Source organism: Ornithorhynchus anatinus, chromosome 9 (genome assembly GCF_004115215.2).
Source record: "Ornithorhynchus anatinus isolate Pmale09 chromosome 9, mOrnAna1.pri.v4, whole genome shotgun sequence".
NCBI lineage: Eukaryota > Metazoa > Chordata > Mammalia > Monotremata > Ornithorhynchidae > Ornithorhynchus > Ornithorhynchus anatinus.
Genome location: NC_041736.1, coordinates 58,134,125 through 58,156,615, shown reverse-complemented (window position 1 = coordinate 58,156,615; position 22,491 = coordinate 58,134,125). Strand labels below are relative to the sequence as shown.

The following is a 22,491-nucleotide window of genomic DNA, read 5'->3' as shown; positions in this document are numbered from 1 at the left end:
CTGGGGGAGATACAGGGTCACCGGGTTGTCCCACGTGAGGCTCACGGTCTTCATCCCCATTTTACAGATAATAATAACAATAATGATGTCGGTATCTGTTAAGCGCTTACTATGTGCCGAGCACTGTTCTAAGCGCCGGGGTAGACACAGGGGAATCGGGTCGTCCCACCTGGGGCTCCCGGTCTTCATCCCCATTTTACAGATGAGGTCACCGGGGCACCGAGAAGTGAAGTGCCTTGCCCAAAGTCACCCGGCTGACAGGTGGCCGAGCCGGGATTCGAACCCGTGACCTCTGACTCCCAAGCCCGTGCTCTTTCCACTGAGCCCCGCTGCTTCTCTAATGATGAGGTAACAGGCACGGAGAAGTGACTCGCCCCCAGCCACACAGATGACAGGTGGCGGAGCTGGGATTCGAACCCATGACCTCCGGCTCCCAAGCCGGGGCTCCTCCCGCTGAGCCGCGCTGCTTCTCAAATATACACAAGTGTTGTGGAGGGGGAAGGGGGTAGAACAGAGAGAGGGAGCGGGGGCGACATCCTATCTATCTATTTATCTATCTATATAATTATGTATAATTCACTTTCCCTCTGCCCCTCCTCTCCTCTCCATTCCCCCTCCTCCCTCCCTCTGCTCTATCCCTTTCCCCGTCCCGCAGCACTTGTCTATATTTGTCTAGATTATTTATTACTCTATTTTATTTTTTAATGATGTGTATATATATCCACGATTCTATGTATCTATCTCGATGATTCTATATATCTATCTTTATCTCTTATCTGTCATTTATCTGGATGCCCGTCTGCTTGAGAAGCAGCACGGCTTAGTGGAAAGAGCCCGGGCTTGGGGAGTCGGAGGTCGTGGGTTCTAATCCCCGCTCGTCAGCTGTGTGACTTTGGGCCAGTCCCTTCCCTTCTCTGGGCCTCAGTGACCTCATCTGGAAAATGGGGATGAAGCCAGGGAGCCCCACGTGGGACAACCTGGTCACCTTGTATTTACCCCAGCGCTTCCAACGGCGGCTGGCACGCAGTAAGCGCTTAACAAATGCCGTCATTATTATCGTTATTAAAATGGGGATGAGGACTGTGAGCCCCACGTGGGACAACCTGATCGCCTTGTAGCTACCCCGGCGCTTAGGACAGTGCCTGGAACATAGGAAGCGCTTAACAGAGTCTATTTACATCCCCTTGATTCTATTTATCGTGATGATGTTGTCTTGTTTTCATCCATCCGTCTCCCCCAGTCAGACTGTGAGTCCATCGCTGGGCAGGGATGGTCTCTATCTGTTGCTTAATTGTACATTCCAAGCGCTTAGCATGCCGTAAGCGCTCGATAAATACGACTGGACGCACGAATGAATGCATATGGTTAATCTATGATTCTCTTGCCAAACCGTCCATTCCAAGCGCTTAGTCCAGTGCTCCGCACGCAGTAAGGGCTCAATAAAGACGATTGATCCCCCTTCCCTCCCCTTCCTCTCAGCACTGTTCTCATTTGTATCTATTATTTATTAGCCTATTTATTTTGTTAATGAGGCGTACCACCCCTCATTCTGTTTAATAATAATAATGATGATGTTGGTATCTGTTCAGCGCTTACTATGTGCCGAGCACCGTTCTAAGCGCTGGGGTAGACATAGGGGAATCGGGTTGTCCCACGTGGGGCTCACAGTCTTCATCCCCGTTTTACAGATGAGGGAAGTGAGGCACAGGGAAGTTAAGCGACTCGCCCACAGTCACACAGCCGACAAGTGGCAGAGCTGGGATTCGAACTCATGAGCCCCGACTCCAAAGCCCGTGCTCTTTCCACTGAGCCACGCTGCTTCTGTTTATCTTGATGATGTTGTTTCGTTCTGTTCCGCTGTCTGTCTCTCCCGTTTAGACTATTATTGGGCAAGGAAGGTCTCTCTCTGTTGCAGAACTGTCCATTCCAAGCGCTTAGTCCAGTGCTCTGTATGCAGTAAGCGCTCAATAAATACGACTGGATGGGTGAATGAATAATGAACCCGTGGATGAATGAATGAACGCATGGATGAATGAAATGAACACATGGATGAATGAATGCATGAACACATGGATGAATGAATGTGTGAACACATGCATGCATGAATGAATGAACGTATGAATGAATGAACGCATAAATGAATGAATGAATAACGAATGAAGGAATGGTGAGTGAATAACGAATGAACGAATGAATGAATAACAAATGAAGGAATGATGACTGAATAACGCATGAACGAATGAATGCATGCATGCATGCATGAATAAATGAACGCATGAATGAATAACAAATGAACGAATGATAAGTGAATGAACGCATGAATGAATAATGAATGAACGAATGATTAGTGAATGAATGAACGCATCAATGAATGAACGCATGCGTGCTTGAATGAACACATGCAGGCATGAATGAATGAACAAATGAACGCATGAATGAATGAACGCATGCATGATTGAAAGAACAGAGGCAGGCATGAATGAATGAACGCACGCATGATTGAATGAACACATGCAGGCATGAAGGACTGAACGCATGAAGGAATGGACGCCTGAACGGATAACGACTGAACAAACGGTGAGTGAATGAATGAATGAACGCCCGAATGAATGAACGCAGGCATGAAAGGACGATTTGGATAACGAATGAACAAATGACGAGTGCATGAATGCACGCATGAGTGAAGGATGGATGGATGAATGAATGACGAATGAACGAATGAATGAACGACGCCTGAATAAGGCAGGAAGGAGCGCTGCGGGGGCCCGGGCGGGCGCCGGGCATGTCGGGAGTTGTAGTCCCGGGCCCGCGCGGCGCCTCCCGGGTAGGGCTGGACTCCAAGTCCCGAGGTGCCCTGCGGCCCCCCGGCGCCTGCGCAGAGGCGGCGCGGCGCCGGGAGGGCGAGGAGCCGGCTGGCGGCGGCCGGCGGCGGCCCGGAGGAGCCGGTCGGTCCGTCCGGCGGGGAGATGTGGGTGTTCGGCTACGGGTCCCTCATCTGGAAGGTGGACTTCCCCTACGAGGACAAGCTGGTGGGCAACATCGTGGGCTTCAGCCGCCGCTTCTGGCAGGGCAGCACCGACCACCGCGGGGTCCCCGGCAAGGTGAGGACGGCGCCCCCCGCCGGCCGCCACGGCACCGCGCATGCGCACTCCCCCTCGCGCGGGCACGCGCCCTCTGTCTCCCCGGGGGCGCGCCTCCCCCCCCCCCCCCCCCCATCCTGACCACCGTAATGTTGTTGTTCGCTAAGCGCCCGCTCGGAGGGTCGATCGTTCAATCGTATTTATCGATCATAATAACGATGACGGTGCTATTCGTGAAGCGCTTACTATGTTCTGGGGGGAGGCACAAGGCAATGATGATAATGATGATGTGGGTATTTGTGAAGCGCTTACTATGTTACTTACTTTGTGCCCAGCGCTGTTCCAGGCGCTGGGGAGGGCTGCAAGGTAATAAGAATAATAATGTTGGTATTTGTGAAGCGCTTACTATGTTACTATGTGCGAAGCACTGTTCCGGGCGCTGGGAGGGGGATGCAAAAGTAATAGTAAATGCTGGGATTTGTTAAGCGCTTACTATGTTACTTATTATGTGCGAAGCACTGTTCCAGGCGCTGGGAGGGGGTGCAAAGGTAATAATAATAATGTTCATATTTGTTAAGCGCTTACTATGTTACTAGGTGCGAAGCACTGTTCCAGGCGCTGGGGGGGGGGATGCAAAGGTAATAATAATAATGTTCGTATTTGTTAAGTGCTTACTATGTGCAAAGCACTGTTCCAGGCGCTGGGGGGGGGATGCAAAGGTAATAATAATGTTGATATTTGTTAAGCGCTTACTATGCTACTATGTGCGAAGCACTGTTCCAGGCGCTGGAGGGGGGGATGCAAAGGTAATAATAATAATGTTCATATTTGTTAAGCGCTTACTATGTTACTATGTGCGAAGCACTGTTCCAGGTGCTGGGGGGGAATGCCAAGGTAATAATGATGTTGATATATGTTAAGCGTTTACTATGTTACTTACTATGTGCGAAGCACTGTTCCAGGCGCTGGAGGGGGGATGCAAGGTAATAATAATAATGACGTTGGTATTCGTTAAGCGCTTACTGTGTGCGGAGCACTGGTCTAAGCGCTGGGGGAGATACTGGGTCATCAGCTTGTCCCACGTGAGGCTCCCAGTCTTCACCCCCATTTTACGGAAGAGGTCACCGAGGCCCAGAGAAGTGAAGGGACTCGCCCACGGTCACCCGGCTGACGAGTGGCGGAGCCGGGATTCGAACCCCTGACCTCTGACTCCCGAGCCCGGCCTCTTTCCGCCGAGCCACGCTGCTTCTAAGCGCTGGGGCGGGTACGAGCGGATGGGGTCGGCCGCGGTCCCCGATCCCCGCCCCGTGGGGCTCGCACTCTCCGTCCCCATTTTACAGATGAGGAAACTGAGGCTCAGGGCAGTGAAGTGGCCTGCCCGAGGCCACCCAGCAGACGAGTGGCCTCGACAAGCGTGCCGTGCGCGCCCATTCACAGACACACGAGCGTAGCGGGGCGGGTCTGTGCCGACAACCAGTCGGTGGTATCGACCGGGCGCCTACGCTGTGCGCAACACTGGGTCGGCGGGCAGGTTCCCTGACCGCGGCGAGCCGACGCACAAACGTTCACACACGCCGCCACCTCCTCCTTCCTCTCCCCTCGACCCCGGAAGGGTCCAAAGCCGGGATCGTCTGTCCCCTCCGAGGAACTGCCTGGAGAGGACCCGGGTTCTAATCCCCCCCCCCCCCCCCGCCACCTGTCCGCCGCGTGACCTCGGACAAGTCGCTTCTCCGGGCCTCGGTGACCTCCTCTGGGACTGCGGGACGTGGACCGTGTCCACTCGGGATGGCCGGGATCCATCCCGGGGCCCGGCACGTATAGCAAGCGCTTAAGCGAACACCGTTTTAAAAAGAAATTTGCCTTGGCAACAGTTGGGTCTGCATGGCGCGGTTCCCCGTGCCAGGATTGAAGGGTTTTAAGAGACAGGGAGGAGGAAGGTATGGGGCAGCGGCGGCTGAGATAAAATGAGCTATCGGGTCCCCGCAGCCCCGACGGGAGCACGCGCAAAACTCCGCCGCGGAGCCACCCCGGCAGATTCTGTCTTCTTAAAAACGAGTCGCGGTTTTGCGCAAGGCCCCTTGACGGACCCTGGCGCCGACTTCCCGAACGTTTTTTTTCCCAATCCATTTGAAGACGGCTTTCTTAAACGACTTAGAATCGTAGACGGAACGCCGGTTTTGTTTCCCCGGTCTTGGGTGGGTGGGATGGACCCCCCCCACGTCATCTCACTCGACCCGCAAGGAGAGACTTTAGGCCCTCTGGATCCATTTTCTAAACTCCCCTCAGAGACGGGGATCGCGTCTGCTGATCGTATAACGCCCTCCCCGGCCCCTGACCCGACGTCCTGCACATAGTGAGCTCTCGCTGAGGACTACAGAGGAGCGGCTAGTGGAAAGAACACGGGCTTGGGAGTCAGAAGACCTGGGTTCTAATTCCGGCCGCGACGGTGGGCAAGTCTAGATCGTCGATGGGCAGGGACCGTCTCTCTCTGCTGCCCATCTGTCCGTTCCAAGCGCTTAGTACAGTGCTCTGCACGTAGTAAGCGCTCAATAAAGACTATTGAAAAACATACTATTGAATTTATCGCTGTTGGTCTCGTCTGTCCGTCTCCCCCGATTAGACCGTGCGCCCGTCAAAGGGCAGGGACCGTCTCTATCTGTTATCGATTTGTCCGTTCCAAGCGCTTAGTCCAGTGCTCTGCACGTAGTAAGCGCTCAATAAAGACTATTGAAAAACATACTACTGAATTTATCGCTGTTGGTCTCGTCTGTCCGTCTCCCCCGATTAGACCGTGCGCCCGTCAAAGGGCAGGGACCGTCTGTTATCGATTGGTCCGTTCCAAGCGCTTAGTACAGTGCTCTGCACATACTAAGTGCTCAATAAATACTATTGAATGAATGACTCATAAGCTCCTTGTCGGCAGGGAACGTGTCTACCGACCCCGCTGCAGTATCCGCTCCCGAGGGTTTAGTGCGGTGATCCGCACCCAACAGGCACTCAATAAATGCAACTGACTGAAGTCACGTCACTCGGGTACCTCATCTGTCAAGTGGGGATTCAATACCAGAAGCAGCGTGGCCCGGTGGAAAGAGCCCGGGGTTGGGAGTCAGCGGTCATGGGTTCGAATCCCATGACTTGTCAGCTGGGTGACTGTGGGCAAGTCACTTCAGTTCTCCGGCCTCAGTGACCTCATCTGTAAAATGGAGATTAAGACTGGGCGCCTCACGTGGGACAACCTGATTACCCTGTAAATCTACCCCGGGGCTAAGAACATTCATTCATTCAGTAGCATTTATTGAGCGCTTACTATGTGCGGAGCACTGTACTAAGCGCTGGGAATGAACAGGTCGGCAACAGATAGGGACGGGCTTACGGTCTGATCGGGGGAGACGGGCGGACGAGAACGTGTCTACGTGAGAAGCAGCGTGGCTCAGTGGAAAGAGCCCGGGCTTTGGAGTCGGAGGTCACGGGTTCGAATCCCAGCCCGGCCACTTGTCAGCTGTGTGACTTCGGGCGAGTCACTTAACTTCTCGGTGCCTCAGTTACCGCATCTGTAAAATGGGGATGAAGGCTGTGAGCCCCACGTGGGACGACCCGATTCCCCCGTGTCTACCCCGACGCTTAGAACAGTGCTCGGCACATAGTAAGCGCTTAACGAACACCAACAGTATTAAGAACAATGGCAATGAGTAGAGTCGAGGGGAAGAACATCTCGTAAAAACAATGGCAACTAAATAGAATCGAGGCGACGTACATTTCATTAACACTCTGCACAGAGTAAGCGCTTAACAGATACGGACATTATCATCGGTATTATTCCCCCTCCCACTTAGACCGTGAAATGCGATTATCCTGTGTCTACCCAGTGCTTCGTACGGTGCTGGGCACTTAGCAGGCACTCGACAGATAGCGTTTTTAGTATTATTCCCGTTGATCGATCGGTTCTAAGTCTGAATAGTATCAGATTCGGTGGGAAAGACTTGCGGCTTGAGCCCAGTCCCCAGACTACTGTTCCCTTACGTGAAAACGGCGATTCAGAGGTGGCCGGTCTCCCGCTCTCCACGTCCTTAAACCGGGCCTGCCAGGACCGAATCTTGGCCCCTCTCCAGTCCCCACTTTCACAGCCTCGCGGGTACAACATGTCACCACCTCCCCCGGGACGGGCCGAGAACTCCACCCTTATTGCGGCTCCGGTTCCAGACCGGCACGAAGCGCAAAAAGTTCTCCGCACCACACCTGCGTTCAAGCCCCGGCTGAACGGGTCTACCGGCACTCTTAGATTACGCTCCCCAAGCCCTCACCGCAGTGCTCTGCACACAGTAAGCGTTCCATACGTACCACCGAGAAGCAGCACGACCTAGTGGAAAGAGGTCCGGCCTAATAATGATGATAACGTTGGCGTTCGTTAAGCGCTTACTATGTGCAGAGCACCGTTCTAAGCGCCGGGGGAGATACAGGGTCATCGGGTCGTCCCACGTGAGGCTCCCGGTCTTCGTCCCCATTTTCCAGAGGAGGTCACTGAGGCCCAGAGAAGTGAAGTGACTCGCCCACAGTCACCCAGCTGCCGAGTGGCAGAGCTGGGATTCGAACCCAGGACCTCCGACTCCCAAGCCCGGGCTCTTGCCACTGAGCCACGCTGCTTCTCAATTACCATTTTACAGACGAGGTGAATAAAGGGACCTGCCCGAGGTCATCCAGCAGACAAAATGGGGATTGACACCGTGAGCCTCACGTGGGACGACCCGATTAGTATTATTGTGATTATAATCATCATATTAGGATGCCTGCCAGAACTTGCCCATCCGGGGTGAAACCTTCTGACCACAGAACCATGTAGGTTCAATAGAACAATTCGAGATCTACCCTGTCTTCTGAAGGTTGCTTCAGATTCAGATATGAAAATCGAAAGAGTGCAGCGAGTGATCATCTTCTCCACAAATCCCCAGTCCCTCCATTTACCCGAGCAAACCGCAAATCCCACCGTAAGCGTGTTTCAAGTCGGGGTGCTCTGTTCTAGCCAGAGGGCTCAGAACGACATAACTGGGGTTTTCCTTTTAAATCCTGCATCACCCCGTCAGCCTTAGGTAAATTCTAATAACTTAACGGACGACACCGGGCCCAGCGGATTGCAGAAATCTCTAGCAGGTTGGGAGGGGCCGAGGGAGAGCAGTGACACTGACTCTTCGCTTTTTCTGTTATTTACCACAGTTTACGTTGCTAATGATTCATTCGGTCATTGCAAATGCCCGCTCATTGACGTATAGAAGTTCATATGTCAAAGCCTGGCTCGCTTCCCACACAGTGCTCTCTGTTGTTTCCTGGGAAAATGCCGAATGTTTATTTACTCCATTAAGTTATGTTTTGCTCTGTGCTTCATTCATTTTTATTTTCTTCCTAAAATCTAATTAGCCACGCCGCTTACACGCGGCAAAGCCAAATGAGCTTCATGCCCAAACTGGGGCTTTTTTAACATGTAAAACTGTAATCCTATATTTTAAAAGCGGTGACGATTAATTCCATTTTTTTAAAAAAAAACACAACAAAAATTAATGCAGGAGGTAATTACGGTAATTGGGTAAGCAGCACCATGTCTTCATGCTTTTTAACTCGCAAATATTTCAAATCAGGGATTCAGTAATGCACTAAAGTATTCCCATTAATTTACTACCACAGACAAAAGTCAGAAGAATTTAAAGAACCAGATCATCTCCGTGGGGTATTTTTCTTTTTGGAGTAGTGAAGAGTTTGCAGATTAAGGAAAGCTACGATACTGAAAGTACTTAGGCTTTTCTTTGAACGGAATGCCAGTTAACTAGCAATGAACGACGAGGGAAAAAAAACTTCACTCCTTGTACATTCTTAAAACAGGTGCCTGCAAAATTGGTTTCTGTAGGAAAGTTTAACTGAAAGAGCATAAATGATAATAACTAGGGCAAAGAAGATACCGCGTGTCACGATTATTAATAGCCCGGAGGGCATAAAATGCCCTCAAACTGATCTAAAAAATTGCTAATGTACATTTTTTAAAAAAAAAAATCAGCTTGGAAAGTTATGTTACCCTACACTAAACAAAACCTGACTTCTATAAAAGGGCAGCGACTTTACAGAACACCTATCAGCATGAGTCCGTGCTAACGGTACTATCAACCCAGGACTGTTGTGATTATTGGATTAAAGTTTGCTCGATACTCATTTTAAGACGCAGCGCTTTATATTTTGTTTCAGCCTGGAAGAGTTGTGACTCTCGTTGAAGACCCTGAGGTACGGTACACGTTTTATTCGAATTATTCCTGATAGCCCATAGGTTATATGGATCTTAAGGAAAAAAACAACAAAAAGGTGCCCAAACTGTAAACTCCTCGAAGGCAAGGATTGTGTCTACCGACTATTGTGTCCTTTCCCAAGCGCTTAATACAGTGCCCTGCACATGCTTCAGGAACCCTATAGGTAGAGGGAGACACGGGCATTTTCTAGTTCGCGGAAAACTCAAGGTGACTTGGACGTTGATCCGGCCCTTCGGTCCATGCTTCGGCATGGCTTGTTAATCATGATAATGTTGGTATTCGTTCAGCGCTATGTGCCAACCACTGTTCGAAGCGCTGGGGTAGATACAGGGCGATCGGATGCGAACCCATGACCCCTGACTCCCAAGCCCGTGATCTTTCCACGGAGCCACGCTGCTTCTCTAGTGCTTAGAACAGTGCTGTGCACATAGTAAGCGCTGAATGAATGCCACTGATTGATTGACCGAGGGCAATACAAGAGAGTTGGCAGGCCCGTTCCCCGCCTACCAGTCTAGAGCAGCGTGGCTCACTGGAAAGAGCACGGGCTTTGGAGTCAGAGGTCATGGGTTCGAACCCCGGCTCTGCCACTTGCCAGCTGTGTGACTTTGGGCAAGTCACTTAACTTCTCGGTGCCTCAGTTCCCTCATCTGTAAAATGGGGATTAAGACCGTGAGCCCCACGTGGGACAACCTGATTCCCCTATGTCTACCCCAGCGCTTAGAACAGTGCTCGGCACATAGTAAGCGCTTAACAAATACCAACATTATTATTATTATTATTAAAATGGGGATTAATGGTGAGCCTCACATGGGACCACCTGATGACCCTGTATCTCCCCCAGCGCTTAGAACAGTGCTCTGCACATAGTGAGCGCTTAACAAATACCAACATTATTATTATTATAGAGGGGGAGACAGACGTTAAAATAAATCAGTTATGGACCAAATGGCTGTGGGGCCGACGATTCCCACCACCTGGGCCAGGGAATGCGACTGTTCCGTTCCGTTGTCCTCTCCCAGGCGCTTAGTACAGTGCTCTGCCCACAGTAAGCGCTCGATCGATCCGACTGACTGGGCCGATCCTCTGCACCGACAGAGGAATCTGCCCGCCTAGGTATGGCCTTCATCTTGCTGACGCGACCCTGATAGCCTCCCCGTTCGAGAAGGGTCTCCCCGGAGAAAGGCCGACCCGTGTCATTTCTTCCCTCGAAACCCATTCAGACCCGCTGCACCTAGTTGGACGCTCCGTCCCTGTGGTTGGCAGTCCGGTGCTCTGCACGTAGTAAGCGCTCAATAAATACTATTGAATGAATGAATAATGTAGTAAGCGTTTACTATGTGCAGAACACTGTTCTAAGCGCTGGGGTAGTTACAGGGTAATGAGGTTGTCCCACGTGAGGCTCCCGGTTAATCCCCATTTTACAGATGAGGTCACTGAGGCACAGAGAAGTTAAGTGACTTGCCCAAGATCACACAGCTGACGAGTGGCAGAGCCGGCATTCGAACCCACGACCGCTGACTCCCAAGCCCGGGCTCTAATCTTTCCCCCTGCTAACCCGATGGCACACGATGAAGACGGAGATAATTTAGGAGAGCGAACCACTAAATGGAGGGAGGTTAACTTGGGGGAATCGCATCTCATCCGTGCAACGTTCCATCTAGCATCGTTAGAAAAACAAATGAATCCTGCAGATTAGAGGACGTTTCCTCAATCTGTAATGTCTTTCCAACAAGTCATTTTTAAAATAACCTCTAATTAGGCAATTAGAGAATAAGCAGCATTTGGGTTTTATAGATGATTTTAATCAATCTGGCGATTCGAGAGGATGCGTAACTGCGTAGTTTAATGAATTAGATTTACCGTCGTCGGATTTTAGCTCGGCGCCGCTCCTTTTCCTGACGGCAGTATGATGGAGCATCTAATAAAAGCCGGCTATTTCAGATCCTCTCAACTGACGGGCACTCACACGTCAGGAGATTCAGTAACTCCTCCTAAGAATGGTCTTTCTCTCTTCATTTTGACTCGCCCTAGTCAGAGGGAGACGGTGTGATTCCCCCCCGCCCCAGTGCTTAGAACAGTGCTTGGCCTAAGAAATGCCATTATTATTACTATTATTACTGGCCCAGTCTTCCCCAGATTCCAACAGAATGAAAGCTTTCTCCCCGGAGAGTAGCGGAGGATGCCGCTTTCATTTCTTTTTTACTACCGGCGCCGGTCTTGGCAGCCGTTCCGTCTCGTCGTGGACCCGGAGGGTGAATTTTTGGTCCCGAAAGTTTCCCGACGGCCCTCGGGGCGAGCGTCCGAACGTACCCTTTCCTTCCTCCGTCAGGGTTGTGTCTGGGGCGTGGCGTACCGGCTGCCAGCCGGAAAGGAAGAAGAAGTAAAAGCCCTCCTGGACTTCCGAGAAAAGGGCGGCTACAGGACCACGACGGTGGTCTTCTACCCCAAAGACTCCGCGGTGAAACCGTTCGATGTGCTGCTCTACATCGGAACGTGCGACAACCCCAACTACCTGGGCCCCGCTCCTCTGGAAGACATCGCCGAACAGATCTTCAGCGCCGTCGGCCCCAGCGGCAAGAACACCGAGTACCTGTTCGAACTCGCCCACTCCATCAGGAAGCTCATGCCCGAGGATGCCGACGAGCATCTTTTTTCCCTGGAGAAATTAGTGAAGGACCTCTTGGAAAGGAAAAACCTCAACTGCATATAAAAATCCGCTCCCGGCTAGAGAAGGAGTTTCCCCAGACCGACTCCCCTCCACCTCCGGGGTCATCTTTATGGCCCGACGCCTACGTGACTCGGTAGCTTACCCTCCCGCACGCTGTAATCTAATTTATTGTCACCTGGCATTTGAGATGTCACAGGTTAAAGTCATCTGGAGGGTGGGGATGAGCGTATATGGGAGGAAGCCTGTGCCCCCCGGGGTCTGGTGGAGCGAAAAAGCAACTCCGAGGCTGAAAGGCCCAAAAAATGATCCCGGGGGAAGGAGAAAGCTCGTCTTTGAGAAACCAAAAAAAATACGGCAGTCGGTTTGACTATCTTATGTTGACGGCAGAAAACAGTTGAGTTTCCAATTTGGGAGGAGGGTGGGAGAGCTGAGATTAGAGATGGACCCGAACGGTTCTGCTCAAATTCTGCCACTCGGGCCTCATCCAGTTCTTGCTTCATGACAGCGGCTTAACAGAGAGGTGTCTCTTCGGTCTTGTGCCGCACAGTCACACCTCTGAGTTTTCTGGGGAATTATGCTGTCAGTTGTCGTGGCAAAAAAATATATATATATATATATCGATACCACATCCTGCCAACACCTCTTTTATTTAATTCTAAGACAACCAAAAGTTTGGTTAACTCAGAGGTAATGCCTTGATTCTGTGTGTGTTTGTGTGTGTGTGTGTGTGTGTGTAACGAAACTAGTCATGGTTTAAAAATGGCGGAGGCTGGAAATAGCACGTGATCATAAACACCCCAAAAGGCACCAAAGGATTTCAGTTCCAACTTGGTACTTTCTTGCCTTTCTGGGCTCGCCAGACTCCTTCAACTTAAGATCGATGTTTCCGGGTGTTGTGATGTAGACGCTCTCCTGCAGTTACTTTGCATCTTGTTCATGTTTGTCGATTAGGCAATGTTGTTGCACGGAAGACTTATTAAAACTAATAATAATAACAATCGTGGTATTTGTTAAGCGCTTACTACGTGCGAAGCGCTGCGGTAAGGGCCGGGAGAGAGAAACTACAATCAGATCAGACAGTAGTCCCTGTTCCGCAGGCTCAGGGGGAGATAGTTCATCCCCATTTTTACAGATGAGAAAACTGAAACAGCAGCAATCACATTACACCGGATCCAGTCTGTCGGTGTCCCGCAACCTGATCGAAACGTGATCGAAGGTTTTTTGTTTGGTTTGGGGGGGGGGGGGGGGAATGAATAGAAAAAAAAGATGGCCAGAAATGGGAGTCGTCAAAGAGGGGACTCGGCATCCTTCTGTCTAATCGGTCAATCAGTGGTATTTATGGAGAATTCACTGAATGCCAAGCACTGTACTGAGCGCTTGGGAGAGTACACTATCAGAGTTGGTAGACACGCTCCCTGCCCACAAGGAGCCTACAGTCTAGAGGGTCTAATCTGACTATTTCCTGAAGGGGGAAGACCAAATTTTAGTAAACCAGAGGATCAAAAATGCATCCGTCCGGGGGCATGGGGTGAGGGGAGAAAGTAAGTGTTTCCCTGGAGCTCCTTTATGCTGCCCGTGGAGAAATGGGAATGCTAACGCTAACCACAACGATAGACCACTCTCAGCAGTTCTGCCCCGCGGGAGCAACCATTATTCGTCTCTACACTGTAAGCTCGACGGGCAGGGCACGAATCCGCTGATTCTGTTGTGTTGTCTTCTCCCAAGCGCTCGATACGGTGCTCTGCACGTAGAATGCGCTCAATAAATACCGCCGATTGACTGATTATTGAGCCTACAGTTCCTTGGAAGGCTGGCTCCCACACCGGGATCAGAGCTTGAATCAGCATTGAGCGGGATGGGGGTCTGTAGGGGAAATCTACCGAACTGTATCAACTGGTTTGGAACCGATGTACGTTCTGTTCATTGAATTAGTAGAAGCAAATTACTACACTATTTCATTGATTCCCTCTCACGTCGTAACGCAACCCTATCGAGAATCTTTCTACTCCAGTCGTGATCACCTGAAAATATTCTCTCTGAAACACAAGATACCATGGAAGTGATTGTCAGACTTGTTTGGGCTTTTCCTTTGCTGTTAAAAATTTTAGTGGGGCAAACTAGTCACCCAATCGAATAAAGACAGTTTTGGGGAGTATAAAAAGTCACGCTATCTAAGGGGGATTTTTCAATGGACCGAACACGCTCCGTCAACAAGAAAAGTGAAGACGATTCCTTCGAATATTTTCTTAAAAGGGGGGGGCTCAGAGGGCTGACCTCTGTCCTGCTCAAATAACCGGAATTTAGCAAGGCTGTCTCCGAGTGATCTCCAGTGCGCCCCGCTGCGAAACCAAAGACTATCTCGCCTCTGACTTTCAATCAGAAAGCGATGCCGTCGGATGTTTACGCTCTCTCAGACGGAGCAAGCGTCATCCTCGGTGGTATTTATTGAGCGCTTACTCTGTGCAGAGCACTATGCTAGGCATTTGGGAGAGGACGTTTCCGCCCCACGTAGAGCTTCAGCTATATGCAGCTATTTCCGCTAAGTGCACAGAGAATTTATAGCACGCATTTGTATCCGCAGTACTTATTATGACAGGGAGACGTTATAAAACCCGACCCCGTATTCGGCAAACCATCCCCCAACCAACAGAGCGATGATGTAGTGTTTCAGTTTGTGCTTACCGACAGAATACTAGATCTGAGCACGGCACCACATCACAGAATAGGTCTGGAGTTCAGTCATTTCACTTTTCCCAGAAAGCTACTGGGTCCAGCTCGCCTTTCCAATTTTCAGAGTCCCCTCCGGATTAATAGTTGCAATAAAGTCAGTGATAAATTATATTTAATAGTGCCGGGCAGTAAAATATTGGGCCTATTTAAAAGCCGTCCACAACTGCCCAGAAACGTCGCATTGTCTTCGGTATCCAAGTTTTCGAGATTGGAAAATCCTGCTGTTCACGGATCTGTATCTTATTAAAATTTCCAATACTAATTCAGAAGGTAATGCCTTCTCCGCTTTCTCTTTCGATGTATAATTCCAGCATTTTCCGAAAGTGCGAATGTAAGTTGAACCTCCCGACTCCTTAATCACTGACAGCAGACTTTTTGATGAACCGTCTCTGATTCTTGCTCTCAGACCTATTCCCCGGGAAAGGTTTTTAAATCCACCCCTTACCACGAGTCGCTCGAATCACTCTGCCACTTAATACGGTCGCGCACTTACTACGGTGCTTCGTTTTTGCCAAGTGCAGCGTTTTATTCGCCTTGCCCCCCAGATTCAAAGGGCAGGTGCAGGGGGTACGTTGCCCTGAGGGCCGGGAAGAGGAGTGGGCGGGGCGGGTTGGGAGGAAGCGTTTGCTGCAAAGAAGCAGCGTGGCTCGGGAGTCAGAGGTCATGGGTTCGAATCCCTGCTCCGCCAACTTGTCAGCTGTGTGACTCGGGGCAAGTCGGGCTTTACTTCTCTGGGCCTTAGTGCCCTCATCTGGAAAATGGGGATTAATAACGACGACGTTGGTATCTGTTAAGCGCTTACTATGTGCAGAGCACTGTTCTAAGCGCTGGGGGAGATACAGGGGAATCAGGTCGTCCCACGTGAGGCTCCCAGTTAATCCCCATTTTACAGATGAGGTCACCGAGGCACAGAGAAGTTAAGTGACTTGCCCACAGTCACACAGCTGACAAGCGGCAGAGACTGTGACCCGATCGCCTTGTATCCCTCCCAGTGCTTAGAACAGTGCTTGGCACATAGTAAACGCTTAACAAAATAATAATTATTATTATTATAGTGGGGCCTTCCAGGCCACAGGAGAGTCCAGGTCCAAGGGTCGCCAGAACCTGCGGTGACAAGTGGGTGTTCCCCTCAACGGAGACCCCAAAACACATGGATAGTAATAATAGCGGTATTTGTTAAGCACTTACTATGTGCCTTGATGATTATTATTATGGTACTTGTTAAGCATTATGTGCCAAGCACTGTTCTAAGCACTGGGGTAGATACAAGTTAATCAGGTCGGACGCAGTCCCTGTCCCGCATGGGGCTGACACTCTTCATTCCCATTTGACAGATGAGGGAACTGAGGCCCAGAGAAGTTAGGGGACTTGCCCAAGGTCACTCAGCAGACACAATGTTCCAAGTGCCGGGGTGAATACAAGCAAATCAGGTCGGACGCAGTCCCTGGCCCGCATGGGGCCCACAGTCTTCTTCCCCATTTTACAGATGAGGGGACTGTGGCCCAGAGAAGTGACTGGCCCAAGCTTCACTCATTCAGTCAGTCGTTAATTAGTAATAATGATGGCACTTGTTAAGCGCTTCCTAGGTGCAAAGCACTGTTCTAAGCGCTGAGGAGGATACGAGGTGATCAGGTTGTCCCACGTGGGGCTCACACGCTTAATCCCCATTTTACAGATGAGGGAAATGAGGCCCAGAGAAGTGAAGAAGAAGAAGAAGAAGGTTGGTATTTGTTAAGCGTTTACTATGTGCAGAGCACTGTTCTAAGCGCTGGGGGAGATACAGAGTGAAGTGACTTGCCCAAAGTCACACAGCTGACGAGTGGCAGAGCCTGGATTTGAACCCATCACCTCTGACTCCCAAGGCCGGGCTCTTTCCACTGAGCAGCAGCGCTGCTCCTCTCATTGAGAGTTTACTGTGTGCAGAGCACCGTACTGAGTGCTTGGGATAAGTACAATGTGACTGTCTATTGTTGCAACAATAAATAACACTATTGTTGCAACAATAAACGGTCACATTCCCTGCCCACAAGGAGCTTGCAGTCTAGAGGCGGGGAGACAGACATTAATACAAATAAATCAAATGGCCCCAAGGGCACAGAGCGGAGCCGGAATTAGAACCCAGCACCTTCTGACTCCCAGGCCTGGGCTCTACCCATTAGGCCACGCTGTAGAAAGATAGATGCGTAATTTCTACAGCGATCGTGGCCATGGAACTGGTGAGGTTGATTTCAAACGGGTCAGAGAATGGTTCTTGGGAAAGATGGCTTTGAGAGCAGGTTTCAGGTGAGGAAGAAATACAAAAAGAATTATCTTGACACCTTAATTTCCAGTCCCTCTGCGTTCCACTTTTTCTGATTACCTTCTTTTTCTACCGTCTTTGAAACTCTTTTCCAGCACATCTGATTTCCAACGGCCTCTGCCCTCTCCTTTCAGTTAATAATCTATCACCTTCTTCCTTTCATCTTCTACCACTAACAGAAGCCAAATGAAGAAAACACCCCACAAATGATCAACAGATGACTAACTTGAGAAATCCAACAAAAATCTCATTTCCCCGAGCCCTTCAGTCCTCCACGGAGGCAGGCATTTAATTCACAGTTGTGTGTTTGCCTTTTTTGTGTACTGTAGATTTTTTAAATCAGATCTGAATGAAGAAGACAGGAAGGTGAATATTTTCCGCACTTTGCCTTCTGCAATACAAACTACATAATTACTGTGGAGGCAAAGTAGGAAAGTCTTTAACGAGTGAATGGGTTAGGAAAGGCTGAGGCAGCTGCCATACTGAAATCCCGTGAGGAAATAACATTAGTGAGCACCAATTTTTTTTTAAATTAAAGCTACGAATGTACCGTTTTAAGGTTTTGAGTTTTTTCTTGTCAACTCAGCGCAAACACAATATGATTGCCAAACTATAATACTCAATCCAATTGACAAGATCATTCAAAAGACTTTTTATCGTGCCCTAAAAAGCCTCTTCTTTCCATGAAAAGAAAATTAGACTCCTTCTTAGATCTAGAAAGCAGTCAATCAAAATGATCGGCCCTTAAAGTTTCGAGATCTCTAAAATTTCTTTTTGACTCAGTCGAGGAAGAATCATCCCCAAAACTTCCTCGCTTTTTATTAACCGAGTTCCTAAGCATGCTTCAAAACTGTTCTGTTTCGGCCACCTGTTTGGGGGAATAATGACGACGATCATTATCCGTTAAGCGCTTACTACGTGCCAGGCACTCTACTAAGCGCTGGGGTGGATACAAATTGAGTTGGACGCAGTGTCACAGTCTCAAACCTCGTTTTTACAGATGAGGTAACTGAGGCCCAGAGATGAGAGGTGACTCCCCCAAGGTCACACAGCAGACAAGCGGCGGAGCCAGGATTAGAACCCACGGCCTTCTGACGCCCAGGTCCGTGCTCTAGCCACTAAGCCCTGCTCCTTCTGGATAAAAGCGGCCCCGATCTTGTGCTCTCTGTCAGCTACTCTCAGGCGATCACCTTACCGCTTCCTCTCCCAGGCTGGGGTTTGGCACAGAGTAGTAATAATAATTACGTTATTTGTTAAGTGCTTACTATGTGCCAGGCCCTGGACCCTAAAGCCCGTTGCGGGTGGGGAATGTGTCAGTTTACTGTCATATTGTAGCCTCCCAATCTCTTACCACAGTCCCCGGCATACAGTAAATAAATACATCTGAATGAATACCAGAAAATCGGGCTGGACACAGTCCCTGTCCCACATGGGGTCCAAAGCCTTAATCCCCATTCTCCAGATGAGGAAACTGAGGCCCACAGGAAGTGAAGTGACTTGCCCAAATAATGATAACATTGGTATTTGTTAAGCGCTTCCTATGCGCAGAGCCCTGTTCTAAGCGCTGGGGGAGATACAGGGTCATCGGGCTGTCCCACGTGAGGGTCACAGTTAATCCCCATTTTACAGATGAGGGAACTGAGGCACAGTGTGGTGGAGACAGGATTAGAACCCAGGTCCTCTGGCTCTCTAGCCCCTCCTCTCTCCATTAAGCCACTGTAGAGGACTTGCTAAAGAAGGTCCGATGGAGGATTTCGATGCATCAGTGGCCGATCCAAGGTTAAACCCAAACCACCTTCTGGTACCCAGGCACTGCCCATGACTGCTTTTAATGTTAGGTCTGTTCCTGGGCATCTGATTTTCTATAAATAATCATCACTGAGAAACGTGTGACGCACTTTCCAGGTGCCAAGCCCTTTGCTAAGCCCCGGGGCAGATACAAGATAATCAGTCCAGACCCAGTTCTTGTCCCCGGTGGGGGTCACGGCCTGAACAGGCGGGGAGACAGGAATTGAGTTCCCATTTTACAAATGGGGAAACTGACGCACAGGGAAGCCAAGTGACTTGCCAAGGTCACCCAGCAGGCAGGCGGTGGAGCTGGGATTAGAACCCAGGTCCCCACATTCTCAGGCCTGTGTGCTTTCCACCAGGTCGGACTGCTCTTGACAGCTGCCCATTTCTCCATCCTCATTCGGCACCTTCTGAAATTCTCAATCACAGCGGGAAAGACCTCATTCAGAAAATACGTCGACGCACATTCATTCGCTCACGATTCAGGCCCGTCATTAACCGCTAATTCACCTCAGTGATCGCCAACTTCCGTCCTGACGATGCCAACCTTTCCTCCTCCACAGTAAACTAAGGCAACAGGTTTGAACTATTTAACCCCTGCCAGATGCCCACTGTCCCTTCCACCAGCCTGTCTTTCCCCAGGTCGCCTCAACCCTTCTAGACACACGTTGGTTTCCACTAGTCACATTAAAAAACCAAAACAAGCCAAAAGAAATTTCTGAACCTCTTCTCCGAAGCCCCTCTTGCCCCACCCAGGAGCACATTCATCTGGTTGAAGACGGGGAACTAAGTACTCTTTAGTCCACACAAACCAAGCCCCCAGTAAACAAAATTATTGATTGATTGATTGATTGACTGATCTATCCCTGATGCCTCTACTTCCTTCTCGACCCTCTCCTGCCTCACTTCTTTAACATCCTGCACCCAAACTGCCGCCAAAGAGCTTCGAAATAAACTCGTGTCCATCGTTTGACTTGTCTGGAAGCTCCTTGGGGGTAGGGATCGTGTCTCTACTGTCCTCTACCAACATTTAGTTCAGTGTTCTTCACATGGTAGGCGCTCATTCAATGCTACCGATTGATTCTCCCTGGGCATTCAACACCATTCCCCCCCGCCAACCCCGCCTTGATTTCTCTGGCGACACTCATTCGATCGTATTTAATGAGCGCCTACTGTGTGCAGAGCACTGTAGTAAGCGCTTGGAAAGTACAATAAGTGGCTTCGCTTAGAACAGCGCTTCGCACGTAGGATGTGCTTAACAAATACCATCATTATTATTATTTTATCCTTATCCACTCTTTCCCTATCGCCTCGCTTGTCGCCTGTGGGTGAGCGGGCGGGAGCCAAGGAAGAAAGAGGGGTGGAAGAGGATGCTCGGTCTAAGCCTCCTTCCGGGTTCCTGTACTCGTTTCCCTTCACACCTAAACCCCTTCCACCTATTCACATCCACCTACTCTCGATCAGGAGCCTGAGACGCCCAGAGTCAGGAGCCTGAGGCCCCTCAGAGTCGGAGAGAGGCCTCGCACACGTGGAGTCTGGGGCCTGACAAACCAAAATCAGAGGCCTTGAGATACCAGAATCAGAGGCCTTGACACACCTAGAGTCAGAGGCCACAGTCAGGGGTCTGAGGACACCAAGAGGCAGACGTCTGAGACACCCGGAGTCACAAGCTTGACGTCTGCGGCGTCAGAGGCCTGACAATAAGTGGAGTCTGGGATCTGAGACCCCCCAGTGTCACAAGTTTGACGTCTGCGGCGTCAGAGGCCTGACAATAAGTGGAGTCTGGGATCTGAGACCCCCCGTGTCACAAGTTTGACGTCTGCGGCGTCAGAGGCCTGACAATAAGTGGAGTCTGGGATCTGAGACCCCCAGTGTCACAAGTTTGGCGTCTGCGGCGTCAGAGGCCTGACAATAAGTGGAGTCAGAGGCCTGAGGACACCCAGAGTCAGAAGTCTGAGGACACCCAGAGTCACAAGCTTGACATCTGCGGCGTCAGAGGCCTGACAATAAGTGGAGTCTGGGATCTGAGACCCCCCAGTGTCACAAGTTTGACGTCTGCGGCGTCAGAGGCCTGACAATAAGTGGAGTCTGGGATCTGAGACCCCCCGTGTCACAAGTTTGACGTCTGCGGCGTCAGAGGCCTGACAATAAGTGGAGTCTGGGATCTGAGACCCCCCAGTGTCACAAGTTTGGCGTCTGCGGCGTCAGAGGCCTGACAATAAGTGGAGTCAGAGGCCTGAGGACACCCAGAGTCAGAAGTCTGAGGACACCCAGAGTCACAAGCTTGACATCTGCGGCGTCAGAGGCCTGACAATAAGTGGAGTCTGGGGCCTGAGGCACTGGGAGTCAGAAGCCTGACACACCACAATCAGGGAGTCAGAGTCTGACAATCAGTACAGTCTGGGACCTGGAGTCTAGGGTCTGACACACCACAATCAGAGGCCTGAGGACACAAAGAGACAGGGGTCTGAGGACACCCGGAGTCACAAGCTTGACATCTGCGGCATCAGAGGCCTGACAGTAAGTGCAGTCTGGGGCCTGAGACACTGGGAGTCAGAGGTCTGACACACCACAATCAGAGGCCTTGACAGACCCAGAGTCAGGGGTCCGGGGACACCCAGAGACAGGCGCCCGAGACCCCCGGAGTCACGGGCTTGACATCTGCGGCGTCAGACTCCTGACGATACGTGGAGTCTGGGGCCCGAGACACCGGGAGAGTCAGAGGCCTGAAACACGTGGAGCCTGGAGTCTGACACACCACAGTGGAAGCATCAGAGGCCTGACGAGAAGTGGAGTCTGGGACCTGACACACCACAGTCCGAGGCCTTGACACACCCACAGTCAGAGGCCTGAGGACCCCCAGGGCCAGGGGTCTGAGGACCCCCAGAGACAGGCGCCCGAGACCCCCGGGGGTCACCAGCTTGACATCTGCGGCGTCAGAGGCCTGACGCTAAATGCAGTCTGGGGCCTGAGACACTGGGAGTCAGAGGCCTGACACACCACAACCCGAGGCCTTGACACAACCACAGTCAGAGGCCTGAGGCCCCCCAGAGTCAGGGGTCCGAAGACCCCCAGGGACAGGCGCCCGGGGCCCTCGGGGGTCAAAGGGCAGGGCGGCCCGTCCCGCCCCACGCCGCAGGACTGAGGGGAGGCGCGCGCGCGCGGCCCGGGGGACTCACCGCCTCTGCGCGCCTCCGGACGCGGGAACGCGCTTGCGCGGGGCGGGAGAGGGAGGACAGGACGCACGCGACACGGGGGGGGGGGGAAGGGGAGAGGGCGCGCGTGCGCCGGGGGGTGGAGGGGAGAGGACGCACGTGCGACGGGGGGGGGGGGGGGGGGCGGCAAGAGGACGCGCATGCGCCGGACGGAGAGCGGGGACGCCCGTGCGTCGAAGGGGAGAGAGGATGCGCACGCGTCGGGGGGGGGGGGGAGGAGGACGTGGACGCCCGTGCGTCGAAAGGGGGGAAGGACGCGCGTGCGCCAGAGGGGGGGGGGAAACGCCCGTGCGTCGAAGGGGGAAGAGGACGCGCATGCGCCGGAGTTGGGTGGTGGGGAGAGGACGCGCATGAGCCGGAGGTGGGTGGGAGGGGAGAGGACGCGCATGCGCCGGAGGTGGGTGGGGGGGAGAAGACGCGCAGG

The 22,491-nt window shown here is 51.4% G+C and overlaps 2 protein-coding genes across 2 annotated transcripts in view; one reads left to right on the top strand and one right to left on the bottom strand.

The window, feature by feature from the left end:
* The window catches only part of ASB3 (ankyrin repeat and SOCS box containing 3), a 57,877-nt gene extending 35,773 nt beyond the window's left edge, over positions 1 to 22,104 (bottom strand). Inside the window, exon 1 of the mRNA XM_029071504.1 lies at positions 22,032 to 22,104. The gene's annotated coding sequence lies outside the window, so the exon portion shown is untranslated. The remainder of the gene's footprint in view (positions 1 to 22,031) is intronic.
* Positions 2,908 to 15,024, top strand: CHAC2 (ChaC glutathione specific gamma-glutamylcyclotransferase 2). The gene is made up of 3 exons (XM_029071505.2): positions 2,908 to 3,101; positions 9,306 to 9,341; positions 11,694 to 15,024. Exons 1-3 carry the CDS (start codon positions 2,967 to 2,969, stop codon positions 12,072 to 12,074), a joined length of 552 nt encoding a protein of 183 aa, XP_028927338.1. The 5' UTR covers positions 2,908 to 2,966; the 3' UTR covers positions 12,075 to 15,024.
* Positions 22,105 to 22,491: the final 387 nt, after the last annotated feature.